Source organism: Barbus barbus (assembly GCF_936440315.1).
Source record: "Barbus barbus genome assembly, chromosome: 43".
Classification (NCBI taxonomy): Eukaryota; Metazoa; Chordata; class Actinopteri; order Cypriniformes; family Cyprinidae; genus Barbus; species Barbus barbus.
Window position 1 is genome coordinate 25,714,501 of NC_136721.1, and position 24,766 is coordinate 25,739,266.

The following is a 24,766-nucleotide window of genomic DNA, read 5'->3' on the forward strand; positions in this document are numbered from 1 at the left end:
CGGCTGGGAGTAATCAGTAATCAGTAATCAGTCATTTAATTGCATTTTCAGAGTCACTTGACGTGGGCTTTGTGTTCCTGGCTGCTGATTGGCTAAAACCAGATATCACAATATCGATAAACCCTATAAATGCATTGTGAAGCAGCTGTGAAAGAATCAGGCAGATTCTGCTGACAGACCACAGACAGTTCGGAAAGGTTTATTGTTCTGGATTTGAAGAAACTGGTCCTTAACAGTAGATTAATTTGATCAGTAATTTAACCCATCAGACCAGTGCCGCAGCAATGCATCACTTCACTTCCATGATGTTTTCACTGCTAGTCATTACTGGGCTGCAGGTGAGTGTTGAGAGTTACAGATCGAGGCTGGTTGTGTTGAATGGAGGAACATTGGGAGCTTGGTATCTGGAGTGGCTGTGTCCACCTGGAACGTACGCCGCAGGATTCAGTCTAAAGGTATGATAAGAACTGAATTAATTCCAGTATTATGGGGATTGTTTAATGTTTGAAAGTGTAAGCTGGTAACTGAGGGTTGAAGGTTCAAATCCTTAGGAAAAATAAACTCTGGAGTTGCTGTTAGTGATTCAATTCCAGGTATTGTAAGGAAACTGCACCTGCTCAAGTTTGTGACTGCTTTGCTTAACACTAAAGAAACATGGAGTTGAATGTAACTATGGATCGGGTTAGTCCAGGGATTCCCAGCCCTGTTCCTGAAGATACACCACAGTGAACGTTTTTGATTCAATTGATCACGTTTTTAGTAGAGATCCAAACTGTGTGCTGTTGTACCTCCAGGAATGCTGGAGTTAAGATGACTGTTAAGATGATGTTTTTTGTCTTTAAGGTGGAAGGTTCTGTTGGTTCAGGGGATGACACCGCACTCAACGGGATTCGCCTTTACTGCGTCAATCCGTCTACAGGCCAACGAAACCCTAATAGCTACGTTCAGTCAGGAGAAGGCAGGTAATGAGCTCAGTCCAAAGAGTAATAATGTAGCAGATTTGCAGTTATGAATTGTTACGTTAGGAGTGGAAGGCAGTTTTTTTCATAAGCTAAATGCAATTCCTTTTCTTAATGTTTGGTTTGAATAAAACCGTTTCTTTTCTACAGCTGGGGTAATTGGGGGGAAATCAGATGGTGTCCTTCTGGATTCTTGACTCGTTTTAAGCTGAGAGTTGAATTTCCTCAAGGCTTTGGTGACGATACGGCCGCAAATGACATCATGTGAGTTTGTGCTGTGCTAAAAATCCTTTAACCTAACCTGGTGGTCTAAAATGACTGGTCTTTTACAAATTGCTTGTAAATAACTCATTATTACGCTTCACTATCACCAAATGTTACTGGAACTGATTGCAGGGCTCCAGACTGCAACTAAAACTGTTGCATTTGCGACTACAAATATTAATTTGATTAATATTTTGGAAGCTGCCACTGGCGACTACATAACTGTACTTGTTATCTAAAAATGTGCATGTCGGGGGGGTTTTTTTTTTTTTTTTTTTTTTTAAACCTTTAGCAATTGTTGCAACATGAGAATCTGATAGTGTCGCATGCCTTGCTCCCCACTTTAAGTGAACCTTAGTTCCCAGGACATCTAAAGTACAACATGGATTAAAATGCTGAAACGCATGAAAAGATGAGATTAACACTTTGACATTTCAGTCATGTTTAATTCATTCTGTGGCACCTAAATATTTTATTCTTTTTCGGGTGCAAAATTGCAAGTTCCAAGAAATTGTTTTGTTGGTATTGATTTGAAACTATTTTATCAATGTTTCACCCAAACTTCCAGTTTCCAATGCGGTAATGTGGAGTTACCGGGTTACGGCACAGGCTGGGGCTACTGGGGCGACTGGAGTGATCCATGTACAGGAAAAGGGATTTGTGGCATCCAGGCACGGGTAGAACCGGAGCAGAGACTTGGAGATGACACCGCTCTCAATGACGTGCACATGTTCTGCTGCGACTAAGGTGACGTGAACCCAATCAAACACTCAGATCACAGCTGCTTGGAAGATCTCCGTGACATTAGTGCCGGATTATCTGACTTTGGCTTTTTGTTTGTTTAAGGTGTTGGAGGATGACTACAACAAGATCAAATGGATCATAATTCATCACAAAACAACAGCTAGTCATCACAAAATAAAGCCTGACGTGATCAGGACCTCAACACAAAGCAGAGGCTGACAGTACATCTCGCCTATTGTCTTATCAGTTCATGCATTTCAAATCCACACGCTCCATACTGTACATTTAACTGTAGAGCTGTTTTCAGAGGGTGTAGTTATATCCCAACATCTATTAAATAGTCATTTAACTTTAATGACGGTGACTGTTTGTCTGATTTAATGTGCTGCTTCATTGACCTGACTGAAGTCATTTAACAATTGAATATTTCTTTACGCCTCACTACTTCCTCATGCCTGACTAATAAAAAAAAAAAATTAAGCGCTTTGAAGAATGGTCACATTTCCACCAAAAATAATAAGAAAAACTTGCATGTATTTGAAATGCACTTATTTCATGGTTCGTACACCAAATGCATTTTATGTTCTTAAAATGCCCTGCAACTGTACTATGTTATACTAAAATGGAGTACTTAAGTCTGCTACGTTAAAACAAATGGCTCACAACTTTAAGCACCTTCTCAAACCCGTTCTGAAGCATGCTTTTTGTTTGTTTGCTGACGAACAGTGTTTCCCACAGACTTGCACATTCATTCTCAAATAAGCACTGCCTTCATTAAGGTTACATTACAGAAAAGACTAAATGAAAATGACGTCAAGCTTATCTGAAAACGATCAGTTCTTTTCAAAGATAATTCATATAAAAGCACCTGCGCTGCATTTTGATTTTGAAACATGCAGTGCTCAGTTTATTCAGCTAAGTAGTTCTATATATATATAAGCCTTTTGGAAAGTCTGTTTGTGGCGGTCAGTTTTGATATAGTGACGGGCCGCCACAAATAAATCAATGTATGGGAAACACTGGACATGCTACAAATGGCCAAATCTAAGTGATAACAATAAAAAAAAAAATGAACGCATATTACACCGCGGTGAAGTGTTGCCCGATTATCACCGGATGTCATGACAACATGTCACACAGAATAAGTATTCTCGTCGCTTCATATAGTTCAGATTGAACCACTTTTTTTTAAAATAAATTGATGCATTCATACATCAATACATGCATTGAACATAACATAAATTTACATGAACATTTTCATTGATCACAAAGTAATTATTTATTCAAAAGAAGCACCTGCTCAGTTAATTCATCTGATTTCAGACGCAGTCATATTGTTTACACGCTCTGTTTAAACTCTACTGTTTACACACAACAGAGTCCATTACAGCAGTTTCTAGAAATTCTGACATTTATAATTCACACAAAATGCAAAATCACTATTATTATTGTTTGTGAGTTCATAACTAAATGACATTCACTGAAGTAACCTGAAAGAACAGTCGTATTAAACAGAATTTAAGGCATTATATATCAAATATGTATCACTTAAGTTTTATATTTATCATAATACATAGAATATTAACAGTGGGCAATAAAAAAAGAATTTTGAAACGAGTCACTACATGTATACGTTAACAAAAACAAGAAATAATGCGAAAAATACAACAACTGTAAATTACTTTGAAGCCTTGTATCTATTTTTGGATTTATTTAATTTAAATGTTATTGTTCTTGTATGTTCTTTGTTCTAAAATCTGCAGTTAAAAAAAAAATTGCAAAGAATAAAATAAAAATATTAACAGTATTTCTCATATTTGTCCACTAGATGGAGGAACTAGATTCTCAATCTCAAAGGTGTTTAGTTTCAGGTTAAAGTCAGTGAAGAGAATCAGAGATCTGCAGCTGGATGAGGATCATGATGACACACACGGAGCATAAAGAGACTCACATCATGAGTGGGAATAAAATACATGAGGCATTACACAATCATCCAAATCACTGATCATGTTTACATAAACATGATGTCATGGTTTATTCATGTGAAAAAATTAGGACAAAGTGAAAGAAAGTTGTGCACATCCCCCAAACCCGAATAGGGCTCAGATGCAGGACAAAAAAAAATAATTATAGTAAAGGAACAAAGGTAATGTCCGCATACTGAATTGACTGCGGACATTACGTAATTAGGACACCCTATTGAATTCCATGATTTTCTGTATCAGGACAAAATAAATTATCTGGTCCATGGTAGCTCTTAAAATTTGGAAAATAAAACCTCAGATGAACAACAACACAGAACATGCCCACTTACCCGAAAAGTGTGCTCATGACTCACTCTGTGAAGAAGGACCCAAACACAGAACAGCACATTAATGGGGTTTATTAACACAGACACGGCGAGAGTGAGCTGTGAAACAGAGTCCAACAACAGGGGATACAGGAAACAATGAAGGAACAGCAGAGAACAACCACTGGAACCAGCTTTAGATAAGAACCAGTCAGACAACTGCAGAAGAAGTGAAGACCAGACGAAGATGAGATCTGCTGCTTGATGAAGGCCAACTCTGAACCAATCTGACCACCAGACAGAGAGAACCAGAGCCAGAACAGCACTACACGACTCAACAAGAACACACGACAATCAAGACAGGGAAGAAGAGACCTTAAGAAAGAACATTTAAAAATTGGTAAGTAAAAAAAAAAAAAAAAAAACCTGCAGTGCTCAGTTTATTCAAGTAGTTCTACATATAAGCCTTTTGGAAAGTCTGTTTGTGGCGGTCAGTTTTAAAATATAGTGACTGGCCGCCACAAATAAATCAATGTATGGGAAACACTGGACATGCTACAAATGGCCAAATCTAAGTGATAACAATAAAAAAAAAAATGCACGCATATTACACCGCGGTGAAGTGTTGCCCGATTATCACCGGATGTCATGACAACATGTCACACAGAATAAGTATTCTCGTCGCTTCATATAGTTCAGATTGAACCACTGATGGCAGATTGACTATTTTGAAGATGTCTTTCATTCTTTTCTGTGCCTCGACAGTGTTATTTACTCGGAAGTCAATGAGACCGTCACAAGCCTCCAGGTTTTCATCTAAAACATCTTAATAAATAAATCAAATGAAGCTTTTTCGGGTTTGGAACGACATTTTGGTAAGTGATTAATGACAACATTTTCATGTTGCGGTGGAGTATCCCTTTAATCCCTTATACACAATTAGTGCTCTTGAAATATGATTGAATTCCCTCCGGGTCTTTTATCACTTTTATCCTCAGCTTTCTCATGTGCTTCATCTCTCATTTCACACACAACATCTCTCTGTTTCTCCAGATTTACAGCATTTCTCTTCTTACCAGACACTCTTTCTGCATTCATCTGATGATGATGACGTTTATGTAAAGTCATGGCTCAGTCATAAATGCATTAGTTATAAGTTTTTCTCATTTCAAAGCTACAAAAAAGTAAAATAATGCAAATTTTTCTATACAGAAGTGTTTTAATCTAAGATGAAAAGAAATGGATACATTCATACTATGTAGAACATGGCTGTGAAATAATTACTTATTTAAAAGAAGCACCTGCTCAGAGAATATCTGATTTCAGATGTAGTCATATTGTTTGTAGAGTTTCAAATCTCAGTGTAAAGGTTGAATAATTTTATTCTCAGTTAAATAATTTTATTTCAAAAATGGGAAAGCCAGAGTCACCAGAAGAGACGGACGACAGGTCGCGTAAGTGTTTTGAATAACTTGGTTGCAGTTCTGTTGTGTAAATAATTTACTTGCTACTAGGAAGGAATAGTTCGTTTCCTACCTATTTCTACTCTGCATTTTCGTTGTTTTCTCTGTTAATTGCACTTACTGATTAGAATAATTTGCGCCTCAGCTGAGAACGAGTCTGTGTGATTGTGCAAAGTGTTAGTTTCGTCTTGAGCTATTAGCAGTCCTTTAACCTTATTGGCTGGGCTGATCAGAAGCCGGCAACAGCTGTTTTCACTCTAGTTTCTTAGACTGTATTTATTTGATGTCAGAGCGCTGACAGAAGCATTCAGCCTCCTCGTGTGAAGACCAACGAGTGTAAAGACAGACGACTTTTTCCTGCGCGACTTTGACCGAGCAACGACACCGAGCGCACACTTAAGTATCCTTTATATCCTCCCTCACGCTCTCCTATCCTCTATCATGTGTTTCCAAACCATTCCGGTTCTCCTCGTTCTAAAAATACACGCAGAAGGTCACGTAACCCTGCTAACCTGCGCACTATCTCTACATCTTCCCCTGCACCTCTTTCTTTCTCTGTAGGTCTTTGGAATTGCCAGTCAGCTGTCAATAAAGCCGACTTCATTTCTGCATTTTCCTTCCATTCCACACTCAGCATCCTGGGCTTGACTGAGACCTGGATTCGTCCAGAAGACACGGCAACTCCAGCTGCTCTCTCTCACAATTTCTCTTTCTCTCACACCCCTAGGCAAGTTGGCCGGGGTGGGGGCACTGGTTTGCTCATTTCTAACAATTGGAAATACTCTACCCACTCTCCCCTAGGCAATCTCAACTCATTTGAATGAGGACATCTCGGCGTGGATGAAAGAACATCCCCTACAGCTCAACCTGGCAAAGACGGAACTTCTTGTCTTCCCTGCCACTCCGACTCTACAGCATGACTTCACGATTCAGTTCGGCTCATCAATAATTACCCCATCAACTTCGGTCAGAAATCTTGGTGTAATCTTTGATGACCAGCTGACCTTCAAAGAGCACATTGCAAAGACTGCTCGTTCCTGCAGGTTTGCACTACACAACATCAGAAAGATCAGGCCCTTTCTGACAGAGCATGCTGCGCAACTTCTTGTCCAGGCCCTGGTTGTTTCTAGACTGGACTACTGCAATGCTCTTCTGGCCGGTCTGCCATCAAACGCAATCAACCCTCTACAAATGATTCAGAATTCAGCGGCACGACTGATCTTCAACGAGCCCAAAAGAGCGCATGTTACACCTCTCTTCATCTCCTTGCACTGGCTACCAGTTGCAGCTCGCCTCCAGTTCAAGTCACTGATGCTTGCGTACAGAACTACCACAGGCTCAGCACCCTCCTACTTCCACTCACTATTACGAACCTACATCCCCTCCAGAAGTCTGAGATCTGCTAGTGAGCGACGGCTCGTGGTACCATCACAGAGAGGCTCAAAATCACTCTCCAGAACATTCTCGTTCACCATTCCTGGCTGGTGGAATAATCTTCCCACCCCTATCCGGAACGCCGGATCCCTGGCAACCTTTAAGCAACAACTGAAAACTCATCTCTTTCGGCAGTACTTGACTTCATCCTAAACTCAAAAAAAAAAAAAAAAAACTTTCCCTCTATCTTTCTCTCCGCTTACTAGCTTGTACTTATTTGAACAATGACTGAGACTTGGTGTTACGAGCACTTCCTCTGTCTGATTGCCTCTCCAAGATTAATCGCTTTTTGTATTCCCCAGTTGTAAGTCGCTTTGGATAAAAGCGTGTGCCAAATGACTAAATGATGAAATAAGACCCAGAGCTGAAGAAGATGTAAATGTGTGATGAAACACACCTGATTCACATCAAGATCTACTGTTTAAAAACAGAAGAGTGTCCATTTATAGCATAAGCTGATAAAAGTTTGTTTGCTGACACTTTATGCAAAATGCCAAATCAGCATTATTGATTGGGAGTTGATAACTGAATGGCATTCACTGAATTAACTATCAAAATGTCACTTGTATTCAATAGAATTAAAGGCATTGTAAATAAAAATGTGTAACTAATGGTATTTTAAAGTTATTGTAATGCATTGATGGAAATGGTTGTTTCCATCTTTGTTCACTAGACAGCACAAGTAGAACGCCTTTAGTATGAGGTTACAGTATGAGAAGAGATCTGATCTGAAGATGAATGTAGATCATAATGTCACACATAGAGCAAATTAGACTCATCACACATCTGATGTGCTTGTGTTATAATCAGCTTCATGAGGATAGAACTGGTTTTAGAGAAAATGACAGAGCTGATGGCAAATCTGACAATATGAAAACTATGAATATCAATAGTTTCTACAGTAAAATGGTTGAAAGGTTACGCAAGAAAAACAGTTTAAACAAAGTAAAAAGAGCGCTTCACTCTTCGCGCAAACAATTGGATATTTATCACACATTTATCTTCATTTGTATTATTTATATTGTGAAATGCATGAAGTTTTTTTATGTCTCAAATCGTGTTTATTTGAGAAGGTTAAACTGATCAAACATATGCTCAGCTCACTGTCTGGCGCTGGCCGCTTGGTATTAAAAACAAAAAAACACTTGAATTTACCAAACATATCATGTTTCTAAATTAACTTAATAAAGAACGAAACTAAATATAACCACTTTGCCATTTTAATGCTGTATAATGCAGCTGTATAATGGGGAAGAGAGAGAGAGAGAGAAAAGACACGGGCTCGGGTCGGACTCGGGCGGATCATTCTGATAAGCTGTCGGAAAAGAGCTGGGCCCCTGCAGGGTTTCAATAAAAGTTCCTCCTCAGCGCGCGGGCCCCCAATCTGCCCCGGGCCCATATGCACCTGCATACCCAGACGCTACGCCCCTGTGTGTGTGTGTGTGTGTGTGTGTGTGTATGTTGTGTGTGTGTGTGTGTGTGTGTGTGTATGATGTGTGTGTGTGTGTGTGTGTGTGTGTGTGCGTGCGTGTTTGTGTGTGTGTGTGTGTGTGTGTGTGTGTGCGTGCGTGTGTGTGTGTGTGTATTTGTATTGCTTTATCACAGATGCTAAAGTTAGTTGCTCATCTCATGTTGTTGTGTGTTGCTGGTAAGTTATGTGTTAATGTCTGTCTTTTAGAGATTGTTCTGATGTGAATGCCATGCATTAGATGTGTTATATTTTTAATTGTATAATAGTCTCAAAGTTATCGTACTCTGTTCGTGTTTTCTGAATATCATATACTCGCAAATGTCGATATAATTGAAACGAATTAAGATTGTTTCAAGCAGTGGTTCTCAAAGTGTGGTACTCAGGCTCCCTCTAGTGGTACGCAGAGGAATCACTAAATTAAATATCAATCAACGTTAATACATTTTAATTTAATCTTTATTTGAGTAAAGTTTTTATTTTTTAGTACAGTACAGTTTTTACCTTTTTGTACAACACATTTTAATATAATCAATCATGTTATGTAAGCACAGTGCAGTGTTAATGTTCGAACTGTATTTATAATGTTAAAGTGGCTGACAACAATAAATATTCTTCTTAGGAATAAAACTGCCTGGTTTTTGAACTGTGCAGAGCTGTATAGCTGAATAGTTAGGCCTACTACGCTACTGAAACTTAACGTTGGTCATTACGGACCTTTTTTGACAGGTTTTGATTTGACTTAGTTTAATAAAAATGTACTTAATTTGATTTTACTTGTTTTACTTAATGCACTTTATAGTTAGGATTCTGATTAAAACAGTGTAACTGGGGGCTCTGAAAAAAACAGCTTAATTTTGTAAACTTTCATCTGAATACATTACATAAGTGTTTAATGAATAGTGTTGTGCACTTGGTTTCCAACTGTTACTGAACTGTAAAAATATTGTATGTGATTTGTTTTGCATTCAGTTTTCAGATAAAGATATTTCACAAGGCTGTTGGTTCTAACCTTTTATCAGAATTTGAAGAAACATTTCTACTTAAATTATTAAATGCATTTCATTCAAGGCAGGATCTTTCCTGCATAAAGAATTTCAAGGCCACTGTCTGTCAAATTTAGTGCCACCTCTGGCTGTCGACAAAACTCAGACAGGTGGTCCCATGCTGCTATACCCCTTTACTTTACCACCGACACGGTTTCTGTTGCAGGTTCCATTCTCCAACTGTTCAACACATTCTCACTGCACTAATATACAAATCTCTTGTAATGAGATGATTTAGTAAAACATGGTTTCACAGAAACTATAGTTTTGCACCAAAATAAAAGATCAACTGGTTTCAGTCATAAAAGCACAAGGGTCTCTCTTCTTGTTCTTGTACATGTTTTTAACAACAGCCAAGCACAGACACTGCAAACTAAAGTTTAAGATTTTCATGTGTTTATGTTTCCAAAATAAACTGTTGTTTTACTAAATTGTGCATGTGGTAGTTTATTGAAGTTGATCGTAAAGCCATTGCTGCCAGTCATTTGATTTGTAACGTTTATGTATGTACAGTGTTGATCTAAATGCAAAGGTGCTACTGAACGTACAGTTGTGTATTAATTCACTCGTGTTGAAAGTACGACGGTGAAACAATGTCGCGTTATCAACGCTGATCCAATTTGGAAAATCAACACCGAATTCAACGTTAATCCAACGTCTACAGAACGACTTTAGTTCACCCGTGCTGAAGGTAAACCGGTGGAACAACGTCACAATATCAACGCTGATCCAATTTGGAAAATCGTTACATAATCTAACGTTGATTCAACCATGGGACCCGACGATGATCCACCGGTGAATCGACGCTGAAATGCCGGCTGGGAGTAATCAGTAATCAGTAATCAGTCATTTAATTGCATTTTCAGAGTCACTTGACGTGGGCTTTGTGTTCCTGGCTGCTGATTGGCTAAAACCAGATATCACAATATCGATAAACCCTATAAATGCATTGTGAAGCAGCTGTGAAAGAATCAGGCAGATTCTGCTGACAGACCACAGACAGTTCGGAAAGGTTTATTGTTCTGGATTTGAAGAAACTGGTCCTTAACAGTAGATTAATTTGATCAGTAATTTAACCCATCAGACCAGTGCCGCAGCAATGCATCACTTCACTTCCATGATGTTTTCACTGCTAGTCATTACTGGGCTGCAGGTGAGTGTTGAGAGTTACAGATCGAGGCTGGTTGTGTTGAATGGAGGAACATTGGGAGCTTGGTATCTGGAGTGGCTGTGTCCACCTGGAACGTACGCCGCAGGATTCAGTCTAAAGGTATGATAAGAACTGAATTAATTCCAGTATTATGGGGATTGTTTAATGTTTGAAAGTGTAAGCTGGTGACTGAGGGTTGAAGGTTCAAATCCTTAGGAAAAATAAACTCTGGAGTTGCTGTTAGTGATTCAATTCCAGGTATTGTAAGGAAACTGCACCTGCTCAAGTTTGTGACTGCTTTGCTTAACACTAAAGAAACATGGAGTTGAATGTAACTATGGATCGGGTTAGTCCAGGGATTCCCAGCCCTGTTCCTGAAGATACACCACAGTGAACGTTTTTGATTCAATTGATCACGTTTTTAGTAGACATCCAAACTGTGTGCTGTTGTACCTCCAGGAATGCTGGAGTTAAGATGACTCCTTCTCTTTCTGTCTTGATGATGTTTTTTGTCTTTAAGGTGGAAGGTTCTGTTGGTTCAGGGGATGACACCGCACTCAACGGGATTCGCCTTTACTGCGTCAATCCGTCTACAGGCCAACGAAACCCTAATAGCTACGTTCAGTCAGGAGAAGGCAGGTAATGAGCTCAGTCCAAAGAGTAATAATGTAGCAGATTTGCAGTTATGAATTGTTACGTTAGGAGTGGAAGGCAGTTTTTTTCATAAGCTAAATGCAATTCCTTTTCTTAATGTTTGGTTTGAATAAAACCGTTTCTTTTCTACAGCTGGGGTAATTGGGGGGAAATCAGATGGTGTCCTTCTGGATTCTTGACTCGTTTTAAGCTGAGAGTTGAATTTCCTCAAGGCTTTGGTGACGATACGGCCGCAAATGACATCATGTGAGTTTGTGCTGTGCTAAAAATCCTTTAACCTAACCTGGTGGTCTAAAATGACTGGTCTTTTACAAATTGCTTGTAAATAACTCATTATTACGCTTCACTATCACCAAATGTTACTGGAACTGATTGCAGGGCTCCAGACTGCAACTAAAACTGTTGCATTTGCGACTACAAATATTAATTTGAGTAATATTTTGGAAGCTGCCACTGGCGACTACATAACTGTACTTGTTATCTAAAAATGTGCATGTCGGGGGGTTTTTTTTGTTTTTTTTCTTTTTTTTAAACCTTTAGCAATTGTTGCAACATGAGAATCTGATAGTGTCGCATGCCTTGCTCCCCACTTTAAGTGAACCTTAGTTCCCAGGACATCTAAAGTACAACATGGATTAAAATGCTGAAACGCATGAAAAGATGAGATTAACACTTTGACATTTCAGTCATGTTTAATTCATTCTGTGGCACCTAAATATTTTATTATTTTTCGGGTGCAAAATTGCAAGTTCCAAGAAATTGTTTTGTTGGTATTGATTTGAAACCATTTTATCAATGTTTCACCCAAACTTCCAGTTTCCAATGCGGTAATGTGGAGTTACGGGGTTACGGCACAGACTGGGGCTACTGGGGCGACTGGAGTGATCCATGTACAGGAAAAGGGATTTGTGGCATCCAGGCACGGGTAGAACCGGAGCAGAGACTTGGAGATGACACCGCTCTCAATGACGTGCACATGTTCTGCTGCGACTAAGGTGACGTGAACCCAATCAAACACTCGGATCACAGCTGCTTGGAAGATCTCCGTGACATTAGTGCCGGATTATCTGACTTTGGCTTTTTGTTTGTTTAAGGTGTTGGAGGATGACTACAACAAGATCAAATGGATCATAATTCATCACAAAACAACAGCTAGTCATCACAAAATAAAGCCTGACGTGATCAGGACCTCAACACAAAGCAGAGGCTGACAGTACATCTCGCCTATTGTCTTATCAGTTCATGCATTTCAAATCCACACGCTCCATACTGTACATTTAACTGTAGAGCTGTTTTCAGAGGGTGTAGTTATATCCCAACATCTATTAAATAGTCATTTAACTTAATGACGGTGACTGTTTGTCTGATTTAATGTGCTGCTTCATTGACCTGACTGAAGTCATTTAACAATTGAATATTTCTTTACGCCTCACTACTTCCTCATGCCTGACTAATAAAAAAAAAAATTAAGCGCTTTGAAGAATGGTCACATTTCCACCAAAAATAATAAAAAAAACTTGCATGTATTTGAAATGCACTTATTTCATGGTTCGTACACCAAATGCATTTTATGTTCTTAAAATGCCCTGCAACTGTACTATGTTATACTAAAATGGAGTACTTAAGTCTGCTACGTTAAAACAAATGGCTCAACTTAAGGACCTTCTCAAACCCGTTCTGAAGCATGCTTATTGTTTGTTTGCTGACGAACAGCAGTGTTTCCCACAGACTTGCACATTCATTCTCAAATAAGCACTGCCTTCATTAAGGTTACATTACAGAAAAGACTAAATGAAAATGACGTCAAGCTAATCTGAAAACGATCAGTTCTTTTCAAAGATTCATTCGTATAAAAACACCTGGGCTGCATTTTGATTTTGAAACATGCAGTGCTCAGTTTATTCAGCTAAGTAGTTCTATATATATAAGCCTTTTGGAAAGTCTGTTTGTGGCGGTCAGTTTTAAAATATAGTGACGGGCCGCCACAAATAAATCAATGTATGGGAAGCACTGGACATGCTACAAATGGCCAAATCTAAGTGATAAAAACGCATATTACACCGCGGTGAAGTGTTGCCCGATTATCACCGGATGTCATGACAACATGTCACACAGAATAAGTATTCTCGTCGCTTCATATAGTTCAGATTGAACCACTTTTTTAAAAATAAATTGCATTCATACATCAATACATGCATTGAACATAACATACATTTACATGAACATTTTCATTGATCACAAAGTAATTATTTATTCAAAAGAAGCACCTGCTCAGTTAATTCATCTGATTTCAGACGCAGTCATATTGTTTACACGCTGTTTAAACTCTACTGTTTACACACAACAGAGTCCATTACAGCAGTTTCTAGAAATTCTGACATTTATAATTCACGCAAAATCACTATTATTATTGTTTGTGAGTTCATAACTAAATGACATTCACTGAATTAACCTGAAAGAAGTCGTATTAAACAGAATTTAAGGCATTATATATCAAATATGTATCACTTAAGTTTTATATTTATCATAATACATAGAATATTAACAGTGGGCAATAAAAAAAGAATTTTGAAACAAGTCACTACATGTATACGTTAACAAAAACAAGAAATAATGCGAAAAATACAACAACTGTAAATTACTTTGAAGCCTTGTATCTATTTTTGGATTTATTTAATTTAAATGGTATTGTTCTTGTATGTTCTTTGTTCTAAAATCGGCAGTTAAAAAAAAAATTGCAAAGAATAAAATAAAAATATTAACAGTATTTCTCATCTTTGTCCACTAGATGGAGGAACTAGATTTTCAATCTCAAAGGTGTTTAGTTTCAGGTTAAAGTCAGTGAAGAGAATCAGAGATCTGCAGCTGGATGAGGATCATGATGACACACACGGAGCATAAAGAGACTCATCACACACATCATGAGTGGGAATAAAATACATGAGGCATTACACGATCATCCAAATCACTGATCATGTTTACATAAACATGATGTCATGGTTTATTCATGTGAAAAAATTAGGACAAAGTGAAAGAAAGTTGTGCACATCCCCCAAACCCGAATAGGGCTCAGATGCAGGACAAAAAAAAATAATTATAGTAAAGGAACAAAGGTAATGTCCGCAATTGAGTGCAGACATTACGTAATTAGGACACCCTATTGAATTCCATGATTTTCTGTATCAGGACAAAATAAATTATCTGGTCCATGGTAGCTCTTAAAATTTGGAAAATAAAACCTCAGATGAACAACAACACAGAACATGCCCACTTACCCGAAAAGTGTGCTCATGACTCACTCTGTGAAGAAGGACCCAAACACAGAACAGCACATTACAGGGGTTTATTAACACAGACACGGCGAGAGTGAGCTGTGAAACAGAGTCCAACAACAGGGGATACAGGAAACAATGAAGGAACAGCAGAGAACAACCACTGGAACCAGCTTTAGATAAGAACCAGTCAGACAACTGCAGAAGAAGTGAAGACCAGACGAAGATGAGATCTGCTGCTTGATGAAGGCCAACTCTGAACCAATCTGACCACCAGACAGAGAGAACCAGAGCCAGAACAGCACTACACGACTCAACAAGAACACACGACAATCAAGACAGGGAAGTAAAGTAAAGTAAAGTCGTGACGTATTGTCAAGTATGGTGACCCATACTCGAAATTGGTGCTCTGCGTTTAACACAGTCTCATCCCAACTCGTCACATATTGACGCTGCGTTTTCTTCACAGATGGTAGGTTTAGGGGCAGGGGTTGGGTAAGTCACTATTTTGACTGTTTACATTCAAAAATCACACCTCTACATATATGCAATAATGGCAACCTTATTATGACGATAAAATTCCCAATAGCGCGTTAGCATATCGACGCCGAAAAGTTACGCTTCCCTTCACGTCGAAAAGTGACGCTAAAGGGGTACCTTGAGCGTCAAAAAGCGACGCCAAAACCAAAGCGTCTATATGTGACGACTTGGGATGAGACCGGGTTGCTGCGTTTAACCCATCCAAGTGCACACACACAGCAGTGAGTAGTGAACAAATGACACACACCGTGAACACACACCCGGAGCAGTGGGCAGCCATGCTGCAGCGCCCGGGGAGCAGTTGGGGGTTCGGTGCCTTGCTCAAGGGCACCTCAGTCGTGGTATTGTGGGTGGAGAGAGCGCTGTACATTCACTCCCCCCACCTACAATCCCTGCCGGCCGGGGACTCGAACCCGCAACCTTTCGATTACGAGTCCGACTCTCTAACCATTAGGCCACGACTTCCCCCAGATATCCTAATTTAACACAATATATCCTGGCAGGTTAAAATGAGCTAAGACAAGCAATTATATTTAGTCTTAAAGCATTTAATGTGAGTTATTGAGATAAAAGCTTTGTGACAACTAGCCCCGGTCTCAGCTCTAAAATTACATTCAGAGACATCCACAACAGCCGTGAAGAATCACAGCAACAATCACAGAGCAAGACGCTTTCTCTTCTGAGTGACAGAGACAGCTTCTGTCTTTAAATAGACTGAATGGTGACATACCAGTTCTTCTACATTGCAGATATTTAATCTGTCACTTGATGTAAATAGTTTACCAGAACTCTAAGAGTCAGGAATGAGGATAAATGAATTACCAGAAAATGAGACAGAAGGAACACCCACTTTCTTTTGTCAGACAGTTTCATAAGCACCTCACATTAACGATGCTCCAAACCGTTCTTGGTCCAACAAAAGTCCTACTTTTCCCCATCGCTGCTGCTTTCAGATTGGAACTTTCTGAATTTAAAGTTTTGAATTTATAAAAGTGTGAATATATTACTGTGGCATGACTGAATGAAGGTCTATGACATGAATGCAAGCTCTCAATATAGTAAAAATAATAATAATGATACAGTACGGCAAGTTTTCTGCAACAGTTCCTACTGGGTGAGCATTCATAGTAACCTAAAAGACTACGTTCTCAAAAACAAACTCCTGAGCAATATTCATACCATGAACTATTAGTTAATGATATACATTGTGTGTTCAGAGCTTTTGTAAGTTCCAGTCTGAAAGCAGCAGATGGGGAATGACTGTTATTGCAGTCGGAGAGACCATCGATGTAGAGATGTTTATGAATCACATGAGTTCAGAAGGAAAACAAAAATAAATGGGAGTGCCTTCTGTCTGGTTTTCTGGTAATTCATTCTTCCTCATTCCTGTGGTTAGTGGAGGAATGGTGTTTTTGTGACATTAATGCTATTTAACGCAGCTTGTGCAGTCATCCAGAAGAGAAAGAGTCTTGCTCTGTGACTGCCACTCATTGTCTGTGATGTTGGGAACGTCTCTCAATGTATTTTGTAAGTCTGCTTTTAACTTATTTAATGTTTTAAACACAACATGTATTTGCATACAAATTAAGAAATATGGTCTTGAGTAAATTGTTGTGTAATGACGTCTGTACTCCGTGTTTGTATTTCTTTTAAACTGTAGTTGAGACTGAGTTTTGTATCTCAATAACTCACAGTAAAGACTTGGAGACAAAACAAACAACAACATATAATTACTGAAAAGCTTGTTTTAGCTCATTTAAACCTGTCTTCAAATAATTATTTTAAATTAAGATACTGATTATATTTGAATTGCTGTTTGATAAATGCAATAAACCCATCAGACACATTAAGATGATTTTCTTTTCAGAACATGCTTGTTGTGTCATAGGTACATATTAATGCAGCAGTGACTGAAAATGTTGGACAGATTTATAAAATATTACGCATGTTCTCTGTTATTAACACATTCAGATATAGGTGTACTATTACATTTCTGTTATGCTGAGAAGATTAATATTGATTGGTTTTTCCATTTCATTCTTAATGCTTCAATTAGATGGAAATTAGAAGTAAACAGATGCACAAAAGAGATGAAGACACAAAGCAGTGAAAACAAGGAGTTTGTGAAGATCGTCAGATGGAGCAGCTGCAGTGATATAAGACCGTTTTGTAAGCAGAAAATTTTACCTTTAATATTATTATATTTATTTCTTGAGTCTGTGTGAGCTCCTGATCTTCAGCGACAGTCACTGTATCTAAATGATGAAGATAACAGATGTGTTTTATTCTCTGTTGATCCACACACAGCTGTGAAGAGATGCTCTCGTTAGCTTGTTTCCATCCATAGATGACGTAGCTATAGAAACTGATGATTTGATTAATAACCCTAATTTCTTGTTTTATATTAAATATCCATATACACATCCACATATAAAAAGTATCTTATATCATAATTATCCTCTTCATTAGCTTTATACAGTCTTGATACTGAATTAAAAGTGATGTTTTGTAGCTGCTGTAACCCAACTCAAAAATGTTAGTTTCTCATAACTTACTTTTATTCCCAGTCTCTGCTGATCCACACACAGCTGTGAAGAGCTGCTCTCATGAATCACAGAAGATCAGACATGATGTAAGATTATGAACAATTCCATTTGTTTTATTAATATTGAACAGCATTTATTCATTGATCATGTTTCTCTTTTGAAAACCACAGAACATTAAAGTCTCTTCTGGACTCTCCAGCTCCTGACAGCATCTAAACATTTATTCATTTAATCATTTAATAGACGCTTTTGTTCAAAGCAACTTTTTTGTCCAAACAACTGAGAAACACTGCAGCAATACCATGAGATAAAAACTCAATTTAATATTTTTGTAGCACAGTGTACTTGCTTGTTATTATTTTAATGAGGGTTTAAAACTTCAATGGACAATTTACTGTAACAGCACTGGACTGAACACTGAATTAAACATGCATTACAAAAGTGGATCCTGGAGATGCACCACGAGGCTGAATAGTATCCTGGAGATGCACTTTGTCTACCAAATAAAATCCATTAAAGGATGATTATGTTTTTTTTCTTTGTCAATCTGTAATTCAATCCATTTATATTTTTTTTCTGCAACAAACAAAATGAAGATCACATAACATTGCACTACAGTACAGAAAGTGTAGATGCTTTAAAGTGAAAATAAAAATGAGTTTCAGTTGGAAGAAACATAACTTTATTTGATCTAGACAGAAATTTGATCAAACAGAACTGATTCTCGTATTGTAAGATTTGCAGAACCTCACTTTGATCTTCTGAGATACAGACAATACACACACAGTGTAATAACATACAGATATCTCACTGAGAGAAGATGCGAGAAAAGTCCCTTCTCACCTGTCCTTTCCATCCACTTCCCTTCACTCAGCTCAGAATGCTGAATAACTAAGTATAATGATCTACAAAAATGCAAGTGATTTTCACGGTCATGTTTGGTATCAACTGAATTGTCTCTGTGTGTCTGGTGCAATTATCTCAATCTTAGAAGAAGTAGACTAAAAGGTAGAGTATTTTGAGATATTTTGAAAAACAGAAACATAAAACAGCAATAGCATCATTCATATTTATCTTTTAGCTGATGATGATATTTAATATCAAGCAAATCTCTATAAAGTACTATTTGAAGACTTTGCATAAAATCATGTATCAGTCCATGCATCAGATGGATGCATTGCAAGGGTCTTACAATTAGGTCTTATATTACTCTGCCAATTAGGGGAGTGGCTTCCAAACTAATTAGGACCAAAACAACAACAACTGCAGGATCAATAAAGAATAAATCAATTTCTTGATTGAGACCTTTGGGAAATAATGTATCTAAAGTAAAAATCCAAAGAGTTTCCCTGGATTTACATTTCAGAACAATATCTCGTCCCTGACCTACCGAACTGACTTGTTCAATATAAAGAACTTACAAATAGAATGTGGATATTCTTTAAAGTGTTGTGCTACTGAGCTACTCATGTCCCCATGTCTTATATTAAACATACAACATTCATATCATAGATGACTGTTCTATGATGTGGAAAATATGAGGAGTGTGTGTTATGATAAATTGCACGAAAAAAAATCCTTTTGTTCTGAGTTCTATTAGCTGGAGTGAGCAGATGTTTCCTTTGAACTGCTTTTAATTTAAAGGGATAGTTCATATTTTAGTTTTCTTTGTGCACAAAAAGTATTCTTGTAGCTTCATAAAATTATGGTTGAACCTCTGATGTCACATGGACTGTTTTACCGATGTTCTCGCTATGTTTCTGGGCCGGGGAACTTTTCAGTTGCGTTGCTGTATACGGAGGATCAGAGAGCTCTCGGATTTCTCTCGGAATGACATGAGGGTGAGTAATTAATGAGAGAATTTCATTTTTGAGTGAACTATCCCTTTAAGATAAAAAAAGAGATGTTTTATTGATGTCACTCAAAGCCTTTGATTACATTAATGTTAATGTGCAGTTTTGACATTATGAGCTGCCACACACACACACACACACACACACACACACACACAAACACACACACACACACACACAAACACACACACACACACACACACATACACACAAACACACACACACACACACACACACACTATAAAAGCAATGTTAAATTTACTTTTGCAAGTTTTTTTGCACACAGATTTATTAAGTTAATGTCATATATGGAATGAAGTAAAATCTATTTGACTAATTTAAGTAACAAATAAGTAACTTTAACTTGGCCAGGTAAAGTTTGTCGAGTAATGTCTACTCAGTTGAAGTTTACTTTGCAATACTCTGTTTCAAGTACATTTTACTCAAAGAATGTAGAGTAATGAACTAACTAATTCATTTGGAAATAACATTTGCTTGTTTTGATTTTAATTTTTTTTTATTTAATTTAATTTTTTTATTTACTTCACCACAGAATCAGTTTTTTCAACCCAAATGTGCTGGAATGAATTTCAATATTGTGAGAAACTTTTTTTGTTTACCATTGCCATTTGGCACATTTTTAGAGGTTAATTATGATTTATGGTTAATTTAAGATTGAAGATTTAATCCAATGATTCCAGCCTATCGACACATGCAAACACACACACACACAATCCTATGTTTTTAACTTTTTAATTTAACACAGAGATCAGCCACAGTGTTTGTTTTCAACTTGCATTTATTTTAGAGGATCATGAGAGAACATTCATCATGAACTGTGAGAGAATGCTGAATCTTGGGATCAACATGTGTTTTAGGCACAGACCCTGTACATCCATCGTCGATCTCTGAAAGAAGTATAAGACATTAGTGAACAACAGAGCTCACAATCAGACATGCTGGACTTGAAATAGCTTTGCATATTAGTCATTAGAAATAACATCAACTATACCCACTCTTCACGATTTTGATGGTAGCTGTGAGTGCCCACCAAGACATTCTTGTAAGGCACAGTCCAGTGGAAGTACTCATCAAAGGAGTTCACGTACGGGGTCCAATGACAGCTTGCAGCATTAAACTTACTTTTGCAGCAGTAAAACTTCCAGCTGTATGAAAACATGGAATTGGCATCAGCTCAAATGAGCTCATGTGAGTCAAAGTTTAAAGATGAGAATCAATCAAGCATCAGAGCTCACCGTCTGTCCTCATGCTGGTTGCTGTGGTAGCTGCTCATTCCTGCAATCACGTGTTGTGATGGACACTCAAAGAAGAGCACTTGGTCGAAGTCGTTGACGTAACTTGACCAGGAACATTCTGCGGTCTGGCCATTGGTGACTTGACAGCCAAAGTCCCAAACCCGGTCCTCATAGCGATTGTTGTGTTCGCTTTGTTAAGTTAGAACAGAGAGAATTTTTTTTTTTTTTAATGCAAAATTGCATAATATAATTGCATTGACTTTTACCTTTACATTTGAAAGAGTTTTCTAACAATATATTGCATTCTTCCATGGCAAAGCTAAAACTAACATTCACAGACATCCTAAATCTCATACTGATTTCATACTGCGGCTTCCAGATGCCTGAAAATGATATACAATATCCCAGAAATTGAGCAAGGTGAGAGGAAAACCCTGTTTATAGAGTATTAAGCAGCATTTTCTGTGATTCATTTCCCCTGGGTTTTGAATGTTTCTCCTTAGACAGCTTCTGTTCAGATTTTGTCATGCTAAATCAGCAATTCATACGAAATGAACCTAACCGGGTAACAAGGCATGAAGGAACGGCAAAGAAAAGGGATTTTTAAGTGATCATTTAATTTAAATAATTCATACTGATATTGGATTTTGCAGGGTGGGATGTCTGCATACAACTTGTGAATTCAAGAGAGCCTTGATAGTTTAATATACTTATTTATGATTTAATGCCATGACAGGAGCAATGGTTATATTCATGGCAAAAACAATTCAATTGCATCACTCAATCAATGTCCTTTCACTATAATAATTTAACAATTTTGTCTTAAAAAGTCTGATAGTTTATTACATGTTTATAAACACTCAATACACAGTAATAAACAGTACTCACCTTGTTATGGAGGATATTGACTGGCCTGTAGGACAGTTAAAATTTAGAGGCCTATCATAGCTGTTCCTCCAGCCTATGTAGAGAGAGATATCAAACCAAATTCAGCTTGGAAAATATTAAAATATGAAAAACACAAAATAAAATGTCACTTACCTAGTCCACGGGCCAACAGTCCAGCCAAGAGTAGAAGCAGAGCTACTGACTTCATTGTGTTCAGGGACGCAAACGCAATTTGTGCTGTTTATTTATGCTGTTTCTTTCTTAAACAGATTTGACAGTGCTTGGTGCTTTCCTGAGCACGTTCTTTTAAATGCTTTATCACATGACTAAATTCAGCACTAGCCAATCACGAGCCTGAGGCAAAACAGGACATTTTACAGGCCAGTGAAATCTAAATATTTATCTAAGCCTATTATACATAATATTTAGTTTGATGTAATTGAATGTTGCTTTACGTAATAGTATTTAGTGTTATCAGTTTGTGATTTTTATATATATTAATACAATATTAAAATTCAGTCCACAAATTGGGGTGAAAAGGTGTACAGAATCTATGTCGGTCTACCTGTAATTCAAAATGCAATAGTACCAGTAATAATGGACATTAGGCATACATGTATGGAAGCTTGTTTCTGCCATTGAAAGAAATAAATTTACAGTATCTCACAGTTCTGACGTTTTTTCCTCAGAACCACAAGACTTAAACTTACTTTTTTTTAGTTCTGAAGTCAGAATTGTGAGATATAAACACATATATGTGCAAGAAAATATCAGACTTGTGAACTGACTTTTTTCCCCTCAGAATTGTACTTTATAATTGCCAGCTTATATCTCACAATTCTGATGTTATAACTTGCATTTGTGACTTTAAATCTCAATTCTGAGAAAGAAAGAGTCAGAATTGTGAGATAAAAAGTCGCAATTACTTTTCTATTTTTTATTCTGTGGTGGAAACAAGCTTCCATATGAATGTGTCCACATAAAAAACTAAAACATGGGGACCTACACTTGAAGGCATATTTAATTAAAAAAGTAATTACAGTCAGAAATATTGGCACTCTTGGTAAATATGAGCAAAGAAGGCTGTGAAAATTAATCTGCATTGTTAATCCTTTTGATATTTTATTTTAAAAATTCACAAAAATCTAACCTTTCATTTGAGAATAAGACTTTAAAATGGGTCAGAAAACCTTTAAAAACAGCCCCTACATCACCACATGTTTTTTTGTGAGGGTTTCAAGAAAAATTATCCTAGCTCATCCAAAAACAAACTCCAGCATCAAAGTTTCCTTTGCTGTAAACGTTTGCAACCCTATATTTTAAAGACACAAATACACAGAATGAGCAAATGTTTAAGATTGAGATTTTTGTAATGGTAATTGATCAATGTTTATATGTAGGCTATGTAAATAAAAGCCTATATTAAAATCAGTTCATCATATAAAGTGAATGTGTCTGTTTAGAAGACTTGGGTTAAACCACTCAAAGCTTGAAATAATGCTTGACTTGAAAAAATGGATGGACAAAATAATTTGAAATATTAAAATATCTATATGGCAGTTTATAATATGTGGTAGTTTTGCCAATGGCATTGAAAAGGATTTAAATCATGAAGTCATCATGAAATCAAAAATGACCCTACTTACTTTTTTAGTGCACATGACTAGTCTTGTGGTGAAAAATTCAAATGATTATTATTATAATTACTGATACTTTAAACAAAAGGTAAAATATGTCAAATCCCCCCAATATTAAGAATTTTAAATGAATGACATGGACACTAAATAGCATAAGTTATTATTAAAAAGCTCTGAACACTATTCTTCATGATGACCATGAAAATAACACACACAAAAAAACTCAACATTTTTGATCGTACAGATAAGAATAAGGTATCGCTTGAAACTGCAACTGTTTTTTGTATTTTATAAAGCAACAACATTTTTATTAAAATACTTGCCTCACGAACATGATAAATGTATGTATAGCAAGCTTGAAATGCCTACTTTTAAATGAAGTCAGTAACGTTCAAAACAAATATTCCCTGATAAAGTAATCCGTATGAAACCAACGCGAGCTCCAGTTTTTCCCCTCTAAACTCATTATCTCTAATCCGATCACGCCTATGAGCCGATCAAATTTTTAACATTTAAAAATTATTCTAAAATTTTAAATATCCACATGAGATGCATGGACACGTAAACGCCCACATCATCTCCGTAAACAAACGTGAACATTCAAGTTCATCCCACGACTTTTCGCTTCTGGAAGACGCACTGAAAAAATAATCCAAAATTTTAGCTTAGAAGAAAAATACGGTGCAATGTGCAGATTGATCCAGTGGAGGAGATCATTCTGATGAATAGCCTAAGAGTACGTGCATCTGTTGTTATTGTGTTATTAAAAAATGCATCATCAGTTATGTGGTTATCTCCCAGACACCCCCAACACATACACACACCAGAGAAAAACCTTTGCAGGTCTTATGGCTGAGAGTGTTACAACTCTGCCCGGGAGCACGGAGACACGGAGACCAGGAATTCACAAACACGAGAATCTTTAATCCAACTAGGAGCATGGGAGGCACAGGAAACACATCACGGACAGGGAAGACAATTCAACGACCGACAAAACTAACTGAAAGGACTGGGGCTTATAAACACAGGATAACGAGGGACCTAAGGAGACACACCTGGGATCAAATTAACAATTAACATGAGGGAGAAACTGGGTCACAGAACACATGGGGAGCAAAACACAACAAAAACAGGTCCAAGATCCTGACATATCGCCCCCCTCCCGGAAGGTGCGTCCTCGCACCATAGAAACATCCAAAGGGGAGGGGCGGGTGGGAACTTGGGAGGCGGTTCAGGAGGAGGACGGATACCCGGGAGGGGGCCGGCAGACAGAGGCCAAGGCGGTGACGAAGGAGGGAGGAG

At 37.6% G+C, this 24,766-nt stretch overlaps 3 protein-coding genes across 3 annotated transcripts; 2 read left to right on the forward strand and 1 right to left on the reverse strand.

Moving 5' to 3' along the window:
• Positions 1 to 305: 305 nt before the first annotated feature.
• Positions 306 to 1,969, forward strand: LOC306862709 (vitelline membrane outer layer protein 1 homolog; the record flags this gene model as incomplete). Its single annotated transcript, XM_079405631.1, has 3 exons — positions 306 to 455; positions 844 to 962; positions 1,792 to 1,969. The coding sequence occupies 3 exons, from the start codon at positions 306 to 308 to the stop codon at positions 1,967 to 1,969; spliced, it is 447 nt and encodes a 148-aa protein (XP_079261757.1).
• An 8,819-nt stretch (positions 1,970 to 10,788) lies between these two features.
• Positions 10,789 to 12,466, forward strand: LOC306862710 (vitelline membrane outer layer protein 1 homolog; the record flags this gene model as incomplete). The annotated part of the gene is made up of 3 exons (XM_079405632.1): positions 10,789 to 10,938; positions 11,339 to 11,457; positions 12,289 to 12,466. 3 exons carry the CDS (start codon positions 10,789 to 10,791, stop codon positions 12,464 to 12,466), a joined length of 447 nt encoding a protein of 148 aa, XP_079261758.1.
• Positions 12,467 to 20,429: 7,963 nt separating this feature from the next.
• LOC306862861 (hemagglutinin/amebocyte aggregation factor-like) lies at positions 20,430 to 22,108 on the reverse strand. Its single transcript, XM_079405905.1, has 5 exons — positions 21,981 to 22,108; positions 21,828 to 21,900; positions 20,940 to 21,128; positions 20,700 to 20,849; positions 20,430 to 20,591 (listed from the first exon to the last, which is right to left on the reverse strand). Exons 1-5 carry the CDS (start codon positions 22,033 to 22,035, stop codon positions 20,558 to 20,560), a joined length of 501 nt encoding a protein of 166 aa, XP_079262031.1. The 5' UTR covers positions 22,036 to 22,108; the 3' UTR covers positions 20,430 to 20,557.
• Positions 22,109 to 24,766: the final 2,658 nt, after the last annotated feature.

Coding starts and splice junctions, on each gene's coding strand:
- LOC306862861 (XM_079405905.1), bottom strand. CDS start 22,035: ATGAAGTCAGTAGCTCTGCTTCTACTCTTGGCTGGACTGTTGGCCCGT. Junction 21,129..21,827: donor TCAATATCCTCCATAACAAG/GTGAGTACTGTT, acceptor AACTTAACAAAG/CGAACACAACAATCGCTATG. Junction 20,850..20,939: donor AACCAGCATGAGGACAGACG/GTGAGCTCTGAT, acceptor GTTTTCATACAG/CTGGAAGTTTTACTGCTGCA.